The following is a 20,424-nucleotide window of genomic DNA, read 5'->3' as shown; positions in this document are numbered from 1 at the left end:
ATATAATTTTGTGAATTTCGTATCGCATCTATTTTATTTGAGGTGGGGATGTGTATAATTTTAGCGGGTAGTGGGTGAGTGTGGATTTAGAAAGTAATACCCGTCACGGGTAGTGGGCGGGTAGTGGGTTTGAGACATTATCCACCCCGCATCCGCCCACCCACTTTCTATTATATATGTACGTAGTAGTGAATTTAAATTGGAACGCTCTCAATTGAATGAAATAGAGAATGATGATTGTAATACTGGAGTATCAGATGTCACAAGTATTGCCTGAAATTTTAGAATGTTGTGCCAATGAACAGAAACATTATGTGTTTGTCATTTATGTTTATAAACTTTAATTATGTCTTTTATTATGGTGTTTTATGTACTTTAAGATCTATATTAAAATTTAATTAAGATAATCCTTGGATTATTTTATTATGTTTTTTAATGGAAATGTTTTTTTTATGTTTGTTGCTTATATATAACTTAAGATTGCTTTCACGCTGGTCTAGACGGGTACGTCGCTAGTGGGTAGTGGGTAGTGAGTGTGGGGATAGATTTGAGAATGTAACCGCGTGGGCGGGTGTGGATTTGAAAATTTGTACCCATCATGGGTGGTGGGAGGGTGGTCGATTGAAAAATATTATGTAGATATAGGGATGGGGGAGGGGGTATCCGCATCCGACCCGCCCGTTTGCCATCCCTAACCTACATTCCTACTTGGAGCCAGAGTTGTAAATAAATGAAGTAGAATTTGAGTATTATTGAGTTTGACTTAATTTAAAAAGTTTAAAGTTGAATTTAACTCGACTTAAAAACTTACGAGTTTAAAATTATCAAGCTTGACTCGAATTTAATAGTAAAAATTAAAGCTAAACTTAAGTCAAAAGCTTGCAAGCTTAAGTTTTTTAAACTTGTTTTGAAATCAAAAACTAAAGCTGAACCTGAATTTGAAAAAACTTAAACTCAAAATTTTCTCATATTTAGTTTGATTGAATCTCAAATTCAAACTCGGTTCATTTTAAACTTGAGTTCAAACTTGAACATTAAGTACATGAAAATCTTATATTGTATTTAAATATATATATATATATATAAATGTTAATATTATTAATAATTTAGTTTTAAAAATAAAAATTCAATATAATATTTGTTATGAGTTGCTAATGAGCCTTTCGATTTGGGTATCAAGTAGCTCGTTTCGACTCATTAAGAATATGAGTTGAGTTCATTCGATTTAAGTGTTGACTGAGCTTTGATCAAGTCGAACTCGAATAGCTCGTGATCTATCTTGTCTCATTTACAGTCTTACATAGAGTCTTAATTGACACCTGATTTTTAGATAAATTTTATATTAAAAAAAGTAAAAATAAATTTAACCTAAATTTGAGTTGATATTAGGGTTAATGTTCGATCAAGTTAATTCGAGTAAATTTTTTTTTTGTTATTCGAATTGACGAGTCATATTGTATGTCTTAAACTTTATCTTATTTTTTTAGTCGAATCAAGTTATTCAATTTTTAAAAAAATTTAATTACAAATATATATAACATTATAATAATATTTGTTTTCAATTTAAACCATTTTATACAATATATGTATATAACATAAAAAAAATATTCGCCTTAAACTTAAAAATCATTCTATTAGTTAATAAATTCTTTTGAATAAAGAAGAAAGTGTCCGTAGTTTCTTTTTAGACTTTGACGTATCCTTTTAGATTAGATTTCGAAAGAGGAATATGCACTACTGAGTGCACGCGCTGTTGAAGACGAGCGTGTAATTGTGAAAACAAAACAAAAAAGTCTGCGGTGACTGAACTAATAATAATGGGTAGTTTTATTATACGGCTGTTTAGTTTAAGATTAAACAAATATACAATAAATAATATTTTTCTATTGAACGTAATATAAAATATTAATTTTTTAATATTTATGCAACTTGAAATATTATTTTTATAACATTTGTTATTAAAACTAAAAATCTTATGAAAAAAGTAACATTTAAATTGTTAATTAAATATATTAAAAATTTAACATTTTAGATCGTATAAATATTAAAATATTAATATTTTAAATTATATTCAATCTAAAATTTTAATTTTTTAATTTTTTTCAATTACATCTTTTCTTATCCTTAAATTAATATGTCGTTCTTTGAACATTCACAATAATAATGAATCAACGTCTGCCAAGGGATGTTTGATTGAGCCACAAATGCCAACTCCACTGCGAAGCTGTCCCACTTCTCATTTAATTCAACTACTAATTAGTTACAATTATTTAATGTTTTCACTTTTATTTTTTTATAACTATTGATGTTTAATTTATTAATAAATTAATTCATATTTAATATTATAAAAGTGAGGATGAACTCCAATACAATTTACTCTATTCACAAATGTTAATATTAGAATTATTGAAATTTATATAATGTTAAAAGTTTCAATTAGTATATAGTGATGGTAATGGGTTGGGTCGTATTTTTGGTCAAACCGACCCGATCCAAAATATATACCTTCCACTTAAATTCAACTTGATCCGACTTGAAAAATATATATTTTTTACTCGATCCAATCTGACCCAATACAAAGAGCATATTTCCTGAACCCGACCCGATCGACCCAAATAACATATTTCTTGAACCTGGCCGACCTGATTTATTAAAGTATAAATTCGACTCAACTCGATATAAAATAATATTTAATTAGAAAAACTATAAAAGAGAAGTGTTATAGCAATTATCCTTAAAATTATATGAAAAATTACACTATTACTCTCTGATCGGGTCAGATCAAAGATTTTTCACCCACCACCAGAACCCGACCCGATCATACCTCACTCTTATATAAAATCGACTTGGCCTCACTCGTATTCGATTATTTTTTAAAAATGACTCTATCATATTGGATTGAATCGAGGAATCCATTAATTTAGATTAAATTATCATCTGTATCACATATATTAGATATCTGAACTGACAAGATAAATTAAATATTTTTATTGCCATTAATTTTTAATATATGGACTGTTTTTTTTATTAAAATACAATAACGAGGTGATAGAAGGGTGTGACTGATTCTTAAACTTTTTGAAGGTTTATTTAATTATAAAATATAAATTAATTTTTTAAATTATTTAAATAATGAAAATATTTTTAAAATTATTGAAAAATTATTGAAATCGATAAAAGTGTAAAATGTTTCAAAAATCATTAATGAAAAATATTAAAAATTATAAAAACACGATAAAATTAAAAAAGAAAACAACTTTTTTGTCATATGCTTCGCATTTGCCAACTTAAATTTATTATTATTCCTCTGACATGTTTTCAATCAAATCAGTTTTGCATCTTACGAAGTTTTCATACGATCAAAGAGATGAGTAGCGTCTACAACAAATTGGTGGACATGATCTATATTATTACTTTTAAATCGCATGATAAAACCTCAATGAATCACTATATATAATATAAATATAGATAAAATTAATATATTTTATAAATATAAAATACATCTAAAACATCTTATATTTATTTTACACAAAAATATTATATCTTTATATCAATTGTTCATTATATTTTTATTTATCCGTTTTTCACTATATTCATATTGTTTGAGTGATACTAACAGGACAGTCATGTTTATGTATTATAGATAAAAGAATATAAAAATAATCAGTGAAGTATTATATTAATCAAATATCATTTTCTGGGGCTCAATCATACTTATTATATTATTATTATATGCTTTGGTTATATATTATATATATTGTTTTTATATTAGTGGTCAGAAGGGGAGCATCCCAATGTCTGTCCAACTTAATGTGTTGTTTAACTATTAATTTTTTAAAATAAGGAATTAATTACTATTTAACACCCTTGGAATATTGCAACAAAACAATTTATGCACTGTTGAAAATATTAGAGAAAAACAGGAGACAAATTACTAGTTCCCAGACAGGCAACGGTTGGCTTGTAGCAAATCTCTATCTCAGAAAATAATTGAATTTAATAAAGTTAAAACTTTTAATCTAAAATTACACTTGTTTTACCTACACTAAAGTGTTTCACGTCTCATTTCTAAGCCACAAAATCTTCGAAGAGTTATTTCACCGGTGACATTCCCATTTTCATCGTCATTCTTGATAAGTAATCTATAAAATTTTATATAAATTTTAATTAGATTTTAAGTATACTCTAATCATGAACTAAGAAAATCATTTCTAACCAAAACCTTTTTTTATTTCCCAAAAAAATTTGTAATTTCTTAACACGATATTTAATAAATTTATATAATTTATTAGAATCAAATTTATTATGAATTGATAATGTCTATTTAATATGTTAATCCACGTATAGTCATAAAGACTTTTCGGTTAACACCAATTCTAAAAATTATTATAAAATTAAAAATGACTATAAAATATTTTGATCAAGATCGAGAGAAAGAAGAAAATCTTTTTTTAAAATAGTAAGGATTCTATGCCAAATTACATTAGATTTTTTTTAAAATAAGTAGGGTGGCCCATGAATATCACGATCAAGGAGGTTATGAAGAGCAGGAGTAGCTTCATACTTATTTAATCAATTATGATTGTTCTTTCATCCATTATAATTATGGGTCCAAATAAAAAAATGATTTATATGTAATCTTCATAACCTATTTATTCTCATTGATAACTCTCCACCAATTTTTTAGAATTATAATTATAATAAATTAAGCTCAATTTCGTTCAAATTTATAATCCTCCTTTAAGAAATGACACGATGAATTAAGTGTTTTCTATATAACTACTTTATTTATTTCCCAGGATGTTAATGTTTTTTATGAAATAAATATAAAATAATAACTATTCAAAAGACTCTTAATTATTTAAATGTTCATACACTTTCCAAACGTTTTACTTAAATTTAAGATCTCAAAAAATAATATCAATCTTTTAACCAGTGAAATCATTCGACTTATGCCTCCATGACACTACTAGAAGTTCAGAATTTGCCCAAATAGGTACATTGATGCCCTTCTTGATAGACTTGATGGTCTCCCTCCCCTATGTAATTGATGTAAACTGCCAAACATCCTTGTCCATAATTAATACCATTACCAAATTTGGGAAATAATTACTTACCATTACCAGTGGAAGTAATTAAGCAAACCAACAGCCTTACTTAGTCGATTCATTTTCTTTTATTAATAACCGACTAAATTAATTAATTTATTTAAATTCATAGAGTGATCTTAGTGATACAAGAAAATGTTATTCTCTTTAAAAGTTATAAGTTCAAATAACCTATCTAAATTGGACCGGATTATAATTAGATATCGAATTAATTAAATCGTACAAAGTAATTTTATTTTTGGTTTTTTAGATTTTAGGTCTTTCTTTTTTGTGGCTTGGTCGATATATACGAACCAACGGTTTAAAGAAGATTCGGTTATCTTATCTTCCTTTTGGTTTTGACTGAGTACTGAATTCTAATCTTCATTATCATATCCAAATGGAAACCTCTTCAATAATTTGAGTCCATCACTCTAAGAGCATACTCCTATACCCAGTTACAAGCATAAGCTTTTATGATAGACTATATATTTAAAAAAAATTATATTAAAATTTCAGAATATAAAATTAAATTTTTTTATAGTTATGAAAATAAATCATTATAAAAATTATAAAACTATATAAACATTTGAATTTTTTTAAAAATACGATTACACCCAACATCTCTCAATCAATCCTCACTTATCATAATTTAATCCTATGAAGACAATATAAAACTTCATCTGGCTTGTTCTTATATAGATCTATCATGGATGATTACAAAATTTTATGTAGATACATATTTTTACGAAATTATATTAAAATATTTTAAAAGTACGAAATTATAAAATTTTAAATGAAAAACTAAATCATCAATAAAAAATATAAATCATTTAAATTATATAAATTCTTAAATTTTTCATAAATACAATCTTATCTAACATCACTCGATACATCATATTTACTATGAATTTATTTCTATGAAGCACCATAAAACTTCAAAACTTATTTTTATGTTGATCGATTTTTTAATGTCTTATAAGGTGATTGAGAAGTTTAATTTTTTAAGGTTTATATTATAAATAAATACTTAAAGTATATATATTTTTCATATAAGTAATTGAAAGTGGAGATGTCTAAGGAAATGTAGCATAATATAAGGTTAAGAAAAAATGCTATCGAAAATGTTAATATTTTTTTAACATTTTCGGTAGAGCACTACCTAAAATGTTATTTTTTTACCAGAAATATTAATATCGAGCACTACCTGAAATGTTATTTTTCTACTGAAAAAATTAATATCAGAAATATTCATTTTAGGTAGAGAAATTAATATTTTCGGTAAAAAAAACATTTTAGGTAGTGCTCTACCGAAAATGTTAAAAAATATTAACATTTTCAATAACGTCTTTCCTTAGTCTTATATTAGATTGTCTTATATCAAAACTACCCTAATTAAAGTTCCAAACCCTACCCATGTGTTTTGATAAATTCTAAATTTAACCTTATCTAGAAGGGGAGGAGAAAGGACTCTAGAAAAAGGAAATATAATATTCCTAATAGGTTTAGAAGTTATAACTTAAAAAAAAACATAAAAAAACAAATATAAATAATTTAATCTACCAACCAAATTTATTACATAAAAATTTCAACAAAACTTCTTAATTACACCCTTTAAAGTTGTACACATTTTGACAAAAGCAAGATATTTAGGGGGAGTTTGTAACACCCCAACCCGTACCCGAATACGAGTCTGAGATGTCACATTACCTTTTTAAAACACCTTTATTACAAAATAACGACATTTGGACTTATATTAAGAAAATACGATAATATACATATATTAATACACATTTATCAAAATACTCAGAGCATACACAACTTAACCCTTTAGATACATGCCAACATCCATTTACATAATAAAATGACCTACTGATAAGTTGTTTCTGATCTGATAGTGTAGGAGTAATGCTGTCAGTTGCTTATCTTGTTTCTTTTACTTCTCGGATCCTACACGTGAAACACTCACACCTAAGTCATCGACTTAGTGAGGCAATTTAATAATAATAATAATAATAATAATAATAATAATAATAGCAAGGAACTGTAATGAAAATGTCATAATGATATGAAATGAAATGAAATCGTGTACTTAATCAATGTAGTTATATCACCATGATCCTTATCCATAAGCATATTACATTAGCATTCATGAATTTGTATTAATAAGTTATTGGCCCATGCTACCGTATGGAGAACCTAAGGTATGTGAGTATTGTTAGGTTGTACACTATGCTGTCACCACAACTCGTATAAATTGTACCAAAGTGCCGCGTAGAGTTTTGCACCGAAGTGCCTCGTAGAAATTTTATCCCGAAGGACCGCGTAGAATTTGTCCCGAAGGACCACATATAAACTTCTTAAGAATTATATACATATACCAAGGATCAATTATGTGTCTCAAAAGACCTCACAAATGTTCCAAAGAATATATATATATATCCCGAAGGACCACGTAGACCCTCTACCCTTGGCATGCCAACTATACCTACAGTTCTCATCTACAGAACATGGGCTTTTACAATTCACATAATTTATATCGCATAGACATATAATTTCCATACCTTTATCACGTAAACATTTCATTTTCCATACCTTTATCACATAATTCATATAATATGTATTCATGTCAAGTATCATAATATGAAATGTGATCATGTATCAAATATTGAATCTAGACTTATCACAAGTCTAGGACAGAATATAATACTATATTCATGCTATGCATATGCACTCACCTATATTTCCTTGTTTTTTCCTCGATCGACCTTACTTGTCGATTGTTCCAGAACTCGATATCTACATAGTATTTAATTGATACTTATCAATATACTAATTAGTATATTCTAAGCTATCATTTCTTAGGCTAAAAGAAAAGCCATTTTCATCTTTTAATGGAGGTATGCATCGATGCACTATACCATGCATCGATGCATAAATCATATTCGATGTTTGTATTTAATGGTGTGCATCGATGCACTCCTTATGCATCAATGGCATTCGATGTTTTCTTTTAAATTAATGCATCGATGCACTTCATGTGCATCTATGCACCTTAAACAATTTCTGGGATTTATCATTGATGCATCGGTGCACAATGAATGTGCATCGATGCACATTGCCCAGAATTGTCATTTTAGCACGAAAACCTCTTCTTAGTCTACTTAACACTTTATATTTCCCCTCTTTTTATATACATAACTTGCATACTCTTACTTAAACTCATTGTTATCCATTCCATACTTCTAAAACTTAGAAATCCAATTCTTCATATAGAATTTAAGAATCTAACCCAAATTCCAACATGTTCTAATTTGAATTCTAACACCTCCTACTTCTTAGTTAGCTTTATGACAAGTCAAAACTAACTTCTAATTCTTATTATGAGCTCTAATCCAAGATTTTACTTTTCTACCTCATTTCTTTGATTCTTCATATTCTTCTCATCTTATGGTTTTAAGATAATCTAAGCTTTCATTAAGCTTAATTATCAACTAATGATCAATAAACAACCTTAAATTCATCAAGAATTTGATCACAAGAAAACTCACCTTTAGCTTGGCTTCACGACAGAGAAGAAGAAGAAAGAAGAAAGAAATATCCAGAACCTTGTTTATCTCATTAGCTTTCCACGTGGATTTAAATATCCTCAACTATCATTTAATTATTTTTCCTTATTAAAAGACTCATTTACCCCTTTAGTTCCCCTTGGTTTGCTAATTGATCCTACACCAAATATTTCAATCAATTCCTTCAACTTTCAATTTATCTACATTGATCACTAAATTTTAAAATTTCACAATTTAATCACTAACCCGGTATGGAGGATGTTACAAATCTCCCTCCCTTAAGAAAATTTACCCTCGAATTTTCATTGTACGAACAGATGAGGATACTGAAGTCGCATATCTTCTTCACGCTCCCACTTGGCTTCTTCTACCTTGTGATTTCTCCAAAGAATCTTGACCAACAGAACCGTCTTATTCCTTAACTGTTTGACTTCAAAATCTAATATCCTCACTGGTTCTTCTTCATATATCAGATCCGATTGGACTTCTACTTGTTCTGGTGCAACGATGTGAGAGGGAACAGACCTATATCTTCGTAACATGGACACATGGAAGACGTTATGGATCTTCTCCATTTCTGGTGGCAAGGATAATTGATATGCCACGGGTCCTATCCTCTTAACAACTTCATATGGCCCAATGAATCTAGGACTTAACTTTCCTTTCCGACCAAAACATAATACTTTCTTCCAGACAGATACTTTAAGGAAAACTTTATCTCCAACCCCGAACTCAATCTCTTTTCTTTTAAGATCAGAATAGGACTTTTGCCTATCAGAGGCCACTTTGAGGTTATGCTGAATTTCTCGAACTTTCTTTTCTACATCCTGAATTAAATCCGGACCAAGAACATTTCGATCTTTGAGTTCATACCAATTTAATGGAGTACGACATTTTCTTCCATATAATGCCTCATACGAGGCCATCTTTATACTGGACTGATAACTATTGTTATAAGCGAACTCTGCCAATGGTAAATACTTTTCCCATGATCCTTTGAATTTCATTACGCATGCTCTCAACATATCTTCCAAGATCTGAATAGATCTCTCTGATTGTCTATCAGTCCGAGGATGAAAAGCCGTACTAAAGTTTAAACGAGTTCCCAACGCTCCATGCAAGGATTTCCAGAATCTCGAAGTGAATTGAGGGTCTCGATCAGAGACTATGGAAACAAGCACTCCATGCAATCTAATAATTTCTCTAATATACAGTTCCACGTACTTTTCCATAGAGATATATGTTCTAACCGGAAGGAAATGCGCTGACTTAGTCAATCGATCAACAATTACCCAGATTGTTTCTCTTTTGTTCGGAGTCAAGGGTAGCCCCGAAACAAAATCCATCGTCATATTTTCCTATTTCCATTGAGGAATGTAAAGCGGTTGCAATAATCCTGACGGAACTTGATGCTCAGCTTTGACTTGTTGACATATCAAACACTTAGACACAAATTCGGTGATGTTTCGTTTCATCCCTGACCATTAAAATCGATCATTTAAATCCATATACATCTTGGTTCCACCTAGGTGCATCGTTAATGGACTGCAATGAGCCTATGCTAATATTTCTTTCTTCAAATCTTCATTGTCTGGTATTACAATTCTTCCTTTATAATACAAATTTCCATCTGACTTAACCTCAAAGTCTTTGCTCTTTACTTGTTTAATTCTTTTCAAACACATTTCATCCTTAATTTGCAATTCTCCTATTTGTTCCAACCATGCTGGTTTAAGTTTTAACTCTGCACATATACCACCATCTCCAGTTAAAGATAATCTTGCATCCATAGCTCGTAAGGCTGCAAACGTCTTTCTACTTAAAGCATATGCTACCACGTTAGCCTTTCTAGGATGATAGTCAATTATCATATCATAATCTTTTAAGAAATCTACACATCTACGTTGCCTCAAATTCAGCTCTTTTTGAGTCATAAGATAATTCAAACTCTTATGATTCGTATATAAGTAACAACGCTCTCCATAAAGATAATGATGCCAAATCTTGAGAGCGAACACCACGACAGCCATTTCTAAATCATGGGTAGGGTAATTCTTTTCATGTGGTTTCAACTGTCTCGATACATACGCTACCACCTTCCCTTCTTGCATTAATACACAACCCAAACCATTATGAGATGCGTCACTGAATACTATAAAATTCTTGCCAGATTCTGGTTGAACCAATATAGGAGCTTCTGTCAAAATTTTCTTTAAATCATCAAAGCTATCTTGACATTCAGGATTCCAAGCAAACGGTACGTTCTTTCTCATCAACTTCGTTAAGGGCAACACTATCATCGAAAAATTCTTAACAAATCTTCGATAATAACCTACAAGTCCAAGGAAACTCCGAACTTCAGATACATTCTTTGGAATTTCCCAGTCCATTATAGCTTTTATCTTTTGTGGGTCCAACCAAATCCCCTCAACAGAGATCACATGGCCCAAGAAATTACTTCCTTTAGCCATAATTCACATTTGGACAGTTTAGCATAAAGCTTCTTATCTTAAAGAATTTGCAAAACTGTTTGCAAATGTGCGCTATGCTCTTCAATGAACTTCGAGTAAACCAGTATGTCATCAATAAAGACAATAACAAACTGGTCCAAATAGGGCTGAAAAATCCTGTTCATGAGATCCATGAAAGCAGCAGGTGCATTCGTTACTCCGAATGGCATTACGATGAATTCATAATGACCATATCTCGTTCTGAAAGCCGTCTTCGGAATATCTTTCTCCTGAATCTTCAATTGGTGATAACCCGAACGTAGATCGATCTTCAAAAATAACGAAGCTCCTTTTAACTGATCAAACAAATCATCAATGCGCGGGAAGTGATACTTATTTTTAATTGTCACCTTATTAAGCTGTCGATAATCAATGCAAAGACGCATTGACCCATCTTTCTTCTTAACAAATAACACCGGAGCTCCTCAAGGCAACACACTTGGTCAAATAAATTCCTTCTCTAACAGCTCTTGCAATTGATTCTTTAACTCTTGAAATTTTTTCGGAGCCATCCGATAAGGTGCCATTGCAATTGGAGCGGTTCCTGACATTACTTCAATTTAGAATTCTACCTCTCTATCTAGAGGTAATCCTGGCAACTCAGTAGGAAAAACATCAGGGAATTCTTGAACTATTGGAATCTCCTCTAGCCCTTTCTCTTTAGCTCTTGAATATATCACATTTACAAGAAATCCTTGACATCCCTGTAGCAGCAGCTTCTTAGCTGACATAACTGATATTACATTTGCTAAAGGATTAAACCTTTCACTACTCACACTTATCTTTATTCCTCCTAGACTCTTCAGGGTTACCTTTTTTGATCTGTAATTAACATCTCCATAGTAACGGAACAACCAATCCATTCTCAGAATTACTTCGAATTCATAAAAAGGTAGTTCCATCAGATTAGCAGGGAATTCAATTCCCTGAATCCTTATGGGACATCCCTTACAGAATTTGTTCACACGAGCACTATGGCCTAAAGGATTAGTTACTACTATTTCATTACTCGTAGCTTCTAAGGGAATCCTCAATTCCTTTACTAACTTACTTGTAATAAAAGAATAATTAGAACCCGGATAAATTAGTACCAATACTAATTTATCATACAGCTGAAAAGTACCTGCTATAATATCCCGATCATCACGTTCTTCACTTGTCTTTAAATTGTACACCCATGCAGTTGACCGAACTTCAGGTTGAGCAGAGGATTCAGACTGGTTCCTTACTCTACCTCTTCCTCGTCCTCTCTGTGAGGCAGAGCCAACTCTCTCAGATGAAGCAGGCTCACCAACCAATAACGGGCAATCCCGAATAAAATGTCCAGCATTTCCACAACGAAAACAAGCTCCAGAAACCATCCGACATGACCCAAAATGATTCTTCCCACAATGCTGACATTGTCTCGCTTGAATCTGAGTGGATCTCCCAGCATCAGGTCCCATTAATTGCATCTGTCCAGGCCTCACTTGACTTGCTCCTCTAGCTGAGGATGCAACTGATTCAGATCTAGCTTGCGATCGAAATCCTGAGTCTCTTCCTCTTTTTGGTGGTGCTGAGCTGGAAGGAGCACCTGTCCTCTTTGATGTCTGAACTCTGAAATCCCTAAATCTCTCATTCTGAGCATTCTCAAGAGCTTTTGCACGATTGACCACCTCTTGGAACGAGGACAAATTCAATACTATCAGCATCTCTATATACAGTACATATATTTTCTGATCTGACATTTGGTAAGGAGAACTGACCTGTCTTGCTCCACATTACTCTTTACTCTTCTCGAAACCTACGTGTGAAACAATCACACGCTAAGTCGTTGACTTAGTGAGGCATATAAAACATAATAATAATGAATTTCTCATAAATATAAACATTCAATCTATGAATTCAATCGGGTCGCATATAATTCAGTATACATGATAACATAAGATAATACAAGTACTTTTAATACCTTTTTATCGTTTAAGTATATATATAACGAACATTTCTCTACATACCATGGAACAAATATACTACTTCACAACAAAACATACATAGTAGCAAATCAATTTATTTATTTACTCTCTGTAAAGACCATGTATTAGCCCATGTATACTTTTGAGAACTTAAGGTATGTTAGTACATTGAGGTTGTGCACACATATGCTGTCACAACAGCTCGATCAATGTCCCGAAGGACCAATCTATAGATTCCGAAGAACCTAAGTAATCAGTCCATATGTCCCGAAGAACATAGGTAAACAGTCCATATGTCCCGAAGAACATAGGTAAACAGTCCATAAGTCCCGAAGAACATAGGTAAACAGTCCATATGTCCCAAAGAACATAGGTAAACCCTCGACCCTTGGCATGCCAACTATACCCCTAGCTCTCATATCACATAACATGGGCATTATCATTTATAACAGTTCACATTACTTATTCATATTCTTTCTCTTATAAACACATATCTTTTCTTTTCAGTCACGTATCACATGTACGTGTAATCATTGATCTCATAATCACATGTTCCTTCTCTTCTATCACATACCACATGTATGTGTAAACATATATCTAATATTATATGTTGCATGTAATCACATAGATCGTATCATATAGCTTCTTTCACATATACATGTAATCACTTAGTCTATTTTCATGTAATTCTTTTCACTTCTCATATGATTTTATATTCATATCTCACATAGCTCATATCACCTTGCATTGTTTCATATAAACATAGATGTCATATCTTGTTCGCATATATTTTCTATATGACTCATATATCTCATAGTTCTTTCACATAGCTCACTATCATATTTTCATATCATATATCTTATAATAGATTTTTATATCATCATTTGTTTCCTTTCTACCTATTCATAATCACATAACATATACAAAGCATATCATTATCTTTAGTCATGCATACATACAATCAATGTAATACAGATAATCACATATAATTATAACAACACATAATCATGTCCATGACTTCATGCATATTACTCTAGGAAATAGACTCATCGCAAGTCTTATTTCCATTAAACACTACATATCACTAGTATGCACTCACCTCAGCCTTGCTTTGATTCGATTATAATCCTTTGATTATTCCGGAACTTGTTTAGGCTCAATATCTACATAAATATATCATTTCAAAACAACTATCAGAAGCCTAAACTTTAAACTGATGTTAATAACTTAAACCGGTTTAATAAATCAAATTCTATATTTTCATTTAGGGGGGAATCGATACCCCCAGGGGAATCGATACCCCCTGAACATATTGGAATTTTTCGTTCAAGAGGGGAATCGATTCCCATTCATAGGGTATCAGTTCCCTCTACCCAGAAATTGTATTTTAAGCTCGAAAATCATCAATTTTTCCTTCAATTCTTCTATTTTAAACCCCTACCATGTCATTAAACTCAACTACCATTACTTAAACTAACTTATATCCATGAAAATCATCTATAACTTCAAAATCCTATCCTTCATATGAAATTCAAGAATCATACTCAATTTTCCATATGTTCTAAATACAATTCTAACACTTCTATCTTCTTATTCTCATAGATGACAAGTCAATTTCAACTTAAAATTCAACTTATCAACTCTATTCCATGATTTCATATAAAAACTCGTTTTCTTAAATCTCTTATAACTTCTTCATCTTTTGATTTTAAGATAACTTAAGCTTTCCTTAAGCTTAGTTATCCTCTATGGATCAAAACTCATGCTTAAAATCAACAAACAATCAAGAAATTAGAGAACTCACCTTTGCTTGCTTGGCTCTTTCTTTCTCTCGTACATGAAGAAGAAGAAGAAGATGAAGAGAATATCTCTTCATCCTTATCCCCACTAACATATATATCCTTATCATATTTATTTTTAATTCATTTATTAGTTAAATGACCATTTTGTCCTCTACTTCATTTGATAATTACTAACAACTTTTAGGATTTATTTCCAGATAAATCATTGAACTAATCCATTCTTCTACTTTAATCACCAAATTCTGAAACTTTACCATTTAGTCACTAACCCATAGTTTGGGATGTTACACTTAGTCTACTTAACACTTTATATTTCCCTCTTTTTATATACCTAACTTGCATACTCTTACTTGAACTCATTGTTATCCATTCCATACTTCTAAAACTTAGAAATCCAATTCTCCATATAGAATTTAAGAATCTAACCCAAATTCCAACATGATCTAATTTGAATTCTAACACCTCATACTTCTTAGTTAGCTTTATGACAAGTCAAAACTCACTTCTAATTCTTATTATGAGCTATAATCCAAGATTTCACTTTTCTACCTCATTTCTTTGATTCTTCATATTCTCCTCATCTTATGGTTTTAAGATAATCTAAGCTTTCCTTAAGCTTAGTTATCAATTAAGGATCAATAAATAACCTTAAATTCATCAAGAATTTGATCACAAGAAAACTCACTTTTAGCTTGGCTTTACGGCAGAGAAGAATAAGGAAGAAGAAAGAAATATCCAGAACCTTATTTCTCTCATTAGCTTTCCACGTGGATTTAAATATCCTCAACTATCATTTAATTATTTTTCCTTGTCAAAAGACTCATTTGCCCCTTTAGTTCCCCTTGCTTTGCTAATTGATCCTACACCAATATTTCAATCAATTCCTTCAACTTTCAATTTATCTACTTTGATCACTAAATTTTAAAATTTCACAATTTAATCACTAACCCGGTATGGAGGATGTTACAGAGTTTGGCTCACGAAATGTAAAATTACCTTTGGGAATAACATTACTCGAATGTAGCATTACTATGATAATATTGTATTACATTGTTTGGTTTGTTTAGCATGAATGTAAGATTATAGTGTTTGGTTGGAGGAATATAAGATTACTTGGATGCATATTTTACCAAATTATCCTTGTGATATATTTTTTAAGTTAAACTTTAATATTAATTTATAAAATATAATATAATACAAAAAATAATATTATGGTAGTGGATAATGATATTTTTTTCGATTATATAAGATTTGTTTTTTAATAACTAAAAATTAAATATTATTTTAAATAATTACATTTTTACAAATACTATTTTTAATCCCATAAAATTATAAATAGTAAAATATTGAATATTAAAAATATAAAATATTTTAAATTATCAAAATTATTAATATTTTAGTAAATCAAACTCTTTGTATATTATTATTATTTTTATAATATTGAGTAAAATATAAAAATAAGAATTTAGAATGATAATTATAAAAAAGAATTCATTAATATAAGGGTATTCTTGTCCAAAATTGTAAGAATTGTTTATTACCTAAGAATTTAAAAATAATGACATTCCCACCATTTAACAAAAGAATGTTACTATTACAAAAAGTATTTTTAATAATATAAGATTCTGTAAACTAAACTTGAAAATATAATTTCAAAAAAAAATTTCTTCCCGAACCAAACGCACCCTTACGAAATCAAGAGATTCCCGGGCATCCTAAATATCTTTCCTTGTTTGATGCAATTAGAGGAAGCCAAAATGACAAAAGTCTACCTCATGATGCAAGAGGAAGAGGATGAGCATGACTGCTCCCAAACTATTATTATTTTAGGTAAAAACAAATGAACAAAAGCAGGCTTTGTCCCCCAGATTCTGTGTGATTTTACCAAAGAAACAGTAATACCCACTGCCATGGCCCAGCCACCTCATTTTCCACACTCTTTTTCACTTTTGATTTCACACTCTTATCTGTTACTTAACAGGTTCCTGACTCACTTGGTTCACATTCAACTCCCATAATCTCACCTCCAACAGTTTAAAGCAAAAGATAATATCTTTACTCAGTACTCCAAGTAGAAGGAAAAGGCAAATGACATGTGAGAGATGATGAGCTTTAACCTATTTGGAAATTGACAAGTGACAAAGAAGACTAAATTAAGGCACCAAGATCCAGGAATTAAAGTAAGCATCTTTGTATGAAGGAGTGGCGAGGAGGAAGAAGGCCAGAGGCAGAGATCAATGGGTTTTACTATGGGATTAAACTTCCTTCTTCTCTTAGCTATGGTGGCTACCAATATAATCTCCCTTTATCACCTCTCTACCACCGTTCAATCTCCCAAACCTCTTCCGAATGTCCCTATTCCTATCCCCGAACACCTCATTCGTCAGCTTGACCACATACGCGCCGCCATCAATCACCTCACGCGCCGCAGTCCATCCACTTCCTCCTCCGGCAAGCCCGTCGTGCCTCAAGATCTAATCCTTCACTCCCAAATCGGTCCCATTGCTTCTTCCTGCCGCCACCACCCTGACCTTCTCCATAGGTACATGAATTATACTCCTTTCTCGATCTGCCCTTTTGATCCCGACCTCCAAGAAACGCTTATTCTCAACGGCTGCCACCCACTCCCACGGCGGCGTTGCTTCTCGAAAACCCCATCAAAACCCACTTCTTCTCTTCCTCTTAACCCTTTCCCGACCGCCCTCCCCGACTCCTCCGTAATCTGGAACAGATACTCGTGTAAATCGTTCGCTTGTCTTTTACAAAACAACCCCATAGGCTTTGATCTCAATACCCAACGCTCATCCCTGCTGAAATACGCTTCCGAGCTCGACCTTCCGGTTAACCGCTTCATGCAATTGGCTAAGTCGGCTAACTCTGTGATCCGTCTCGGCATCGACATAGGCGGCGGAACTGGGACATTCGCTGCTTTGATGAAAATCTTCTACAATGTTACGATGCTGACCACCACCATGAACGTCAATGCACCTTACAATGAAGCAGTGGCAGCAAGAGGGTTGCTGCCTTTACACGTGCCTTTGCAGCAGAGGCTGCCGGTTTTCGACGGGACGATGGATCTGGTCCGGTGCGGGAGGGCGGTGAACCGGTGGATACCTTCAACGGTGATGGAATTTATGTTCTATGATGTGGATAGAGTGTTGAGAGGAGGAGGCTATTTGTGGGTGGACCGGTTCTTTAGTAAAGCAGTGGATTTGGAGAAAGTTTATGAGCCAATGATTGGGAAACTTGGGTACAAGAGAGTGAAGTGGGCAGTGGCTAATAAGACTGATCCAAGTGGTTTGAAGAATGGGGAAGTTTACTTGACTGCTGTGTTGCAGAAGCCTGTTTCAAGGTGATGATTTGGGTTCAAAGCTTGAGGATTCTTTGAATTTTTGAGGTAATTTTACTGCATTTCTTGGTTAAGGTTGCTATTTGATCTGAGGTGAAGACGAGGCATATTCATATTGAATTATATTAGTGGCATTGAAGTGAATTGTTGTTGTTTAAGGTCAATGTTATAATGAATGAAACTGTTGCATATCTGATGTTGAATCTGTCTTTGTCTCTCTGACTCTGACCCTCATCTGAAATCGTTTGAGTTTGTTCTGCTCTTGCCTATGATACTCGGAGTCGTGATATAAGTGTTGGATACATACGAGAATGTGTGCGACAGTCATACTCAAAATTTTCCTAGTTTTTTTTAATATATTTGGAGAATCATACCTCATACTCATGTTCGATGATATATCTAATAGTATTTTAGGGAAACTGGATAGGTTCATATTGCCAACATAGAAAACCAAGAACATAATTGCATTCCAAGTAAGGTTATGATGATATGATGTCGCCGGTTAAGTACAATATAATTGAGAGTTCGAATAATGTCTTTCCGAGGATGGAGTTTCATTGTCAAAAAGTGGATCGTGTGTAGTCCAGTGTGAAGATGGAAAAGGCTCCCGATTATATGAGCTGAATAAAACAATCATTTGACATCTAGTGTTCACGCTTGTTCATGTTCATCAAAACACTCAGAAGCTTTCGTTTCTTGTTTCTTGTGTCTTGTTTGAGAAACATTTTAATTTGATCATGTGGGGTGTTTACCATAGATGGCAATCCTGTTATTCGTATCCTATCATTATGAAAAACCTCTACAACTTTTCTGTATAAAGCTTTCGACACGTTTCTCTGCACCGTAGAAGCCATAGTAAGGCTTCCTCTGGTATTACGAGTTCCGACAGATCCATCATAAAACTCGGCTTTGATGCACCCGAAGCCTTTCCAATGGCCTTGGGTAAATTAGAGGGTGAATTGTATGTGGTTTACATTTTTAATGGATTACCATTGAATTTCCGATGTTTTTTTTTGTTCTTTTCCGACAGATATTAATGTCAGATCACCGTTGCTTGGTTGCAAGGAAACATGCCACAACTGCACTAAGAAAAGCTGGAAGAAAAGCCTCTGATCAAGTGACAAAAGCAACGTATTTGTTTACTTCTGCTGATGTGGATTAGGTTTTTTTAAGGAGCATCTTCATGTTTAAAAGATCGTAGATGTCCAATACATACATACATATGTCGTCTCTTAATTTATATTGACGTGGTCGAAGTAGATGGCCCGATTTCATTTTTCAACTTCTTTGTTATTATGTTATATCATTATCGGGGCTGTCTCCCCTGATGAGATCTCTAAAGTTAAAATTTATGATCTAATATAGGATTAATGTCATCTCTAAAGTACGTAATTTTAAAGTTTAAAATGTGAAATCGGATGAGCTTAAAGACTAGTTGCATAATTTCATCATTTTTCTTTAACGCAAACACTAAATGAACCGAATATAAACACATTCAAAAACAAACACGGTATTAAAAATTTAAACGAACATGAACTCTTTCAAAAATAAACAAACACAAATATAACCTTATTCGTTCAAGTAGAGCGGTCCTCCCGGCTGGTATGTTTATTACTCTTAATCTTGGGACTGCAAAGTTATGGGATATGATCAAAACTAGGAAGGAGAGTATTTCTTGACATAAGTTAGTTTGACACACCTCCTATATTCATAGGCACTCGGTGATCCTATCATGGATGGTTATTTTGAATAGATTGCCTATGAGATTTACTGCTTTTGGCATCCAGGTTGAGAGAGGGTATGTGCTATGTGATGATAATCAGGAGTTTAGGGACCATTGTTTTTTGGGTGCCCTTTTCCTAAAAATGTTTGGTCTAGGGTCTTAAGGGCTTGCAACTTGCATAGGAAAATTATGAACTGGAATGCAGAGTTGAATTGGGCTACTAGCATGTTTAGGGGGAGGACTCTTCCTACTATTGTACTTAAACTTGCTTGAAATTTTGCTGTTTATTTAATTTGGAAAGAGAGGAATACGAGGATTTTTCAGGGGAAGTAGACGCAGGAGAAAGCTCTGATTACTCGGGTTAAAGAGGCTGTCAGGAGGTGGTTGTTTGGAAAGAATGTTCACAAGATTAATTATGTTAATAGGAATTTG

At 32.2% G+C, this 20,424-nt stretch overlaps 1 protein-coding gene across 2 annotated transcripts; it reads left to right on the top strand.

Annotated features, from left to right (window-relative positions):
* Positions 1–16,942: 16,942 nt before the first annotated feature.
* LOC120217722 lies at positions 16,943–19,551 on the top strand. 2 transcript variants are annotated; one of them, XM_039214793.1, is made up of 2 exons: positions 16,943–18,317; positions 19,300–19,551. In XM_039214793.1, the coding sequence occupies exon 1, from the start codon at positions 17,158–17,160 to the stop codon at positions 18,274–18,276; it is 1,119 nt and encodes a 372-aa protein (XP_039070724.1). In that variant the 5' UTR covers positions 16,943–17,157; the 3' UTR covers positions 18,277–18,317; positions 19,300–19,551. The 2 variants fall into 2 exon arrangements, with proteins under 2 accessions (XP_039070724.1, XP_039070725.1); XM_039214794.1 differs by lacking the exon at positions 19,300–19,551 and adding an exon at positions 18,815–18,884.
* Positions 19,552–20,424: the final 873 nt, after the last annotated feature.

Source organism: Hibiscus syriacus, unplaced genomic scaffold, assembly GCF_006381635.1.
Source record: "Hibiscus syriacus cultivar Baekdansim isolate YM2019G1 unplaced genomic scaffold, ASM638163v2 tig00110187_pilon, whole genome shotgun sequence".
NCBI classification, from domain to species: Eukaryota; Viridiplantae; Streptophyta; class Magnoliopsida; order Malvales; family Malvaceae; genus Hibiscus; species Hibiscus syriacus.
The sequence above is the reverse complement of the archived record's forward strand: the minus strand, read 5'-3'. Positions and strand labels throughout refer to the sequence as shown.

Bases quoted from the DNA above. Each gene is read 5' to 3' on its own strand.
- LOC120217722 (XM_039214793.1), top strand. From the start codon at position 17,158: ATGGGTTTTACTATGGGATTAAACTTCCTTCTTCTCTTAGCTATGGTG.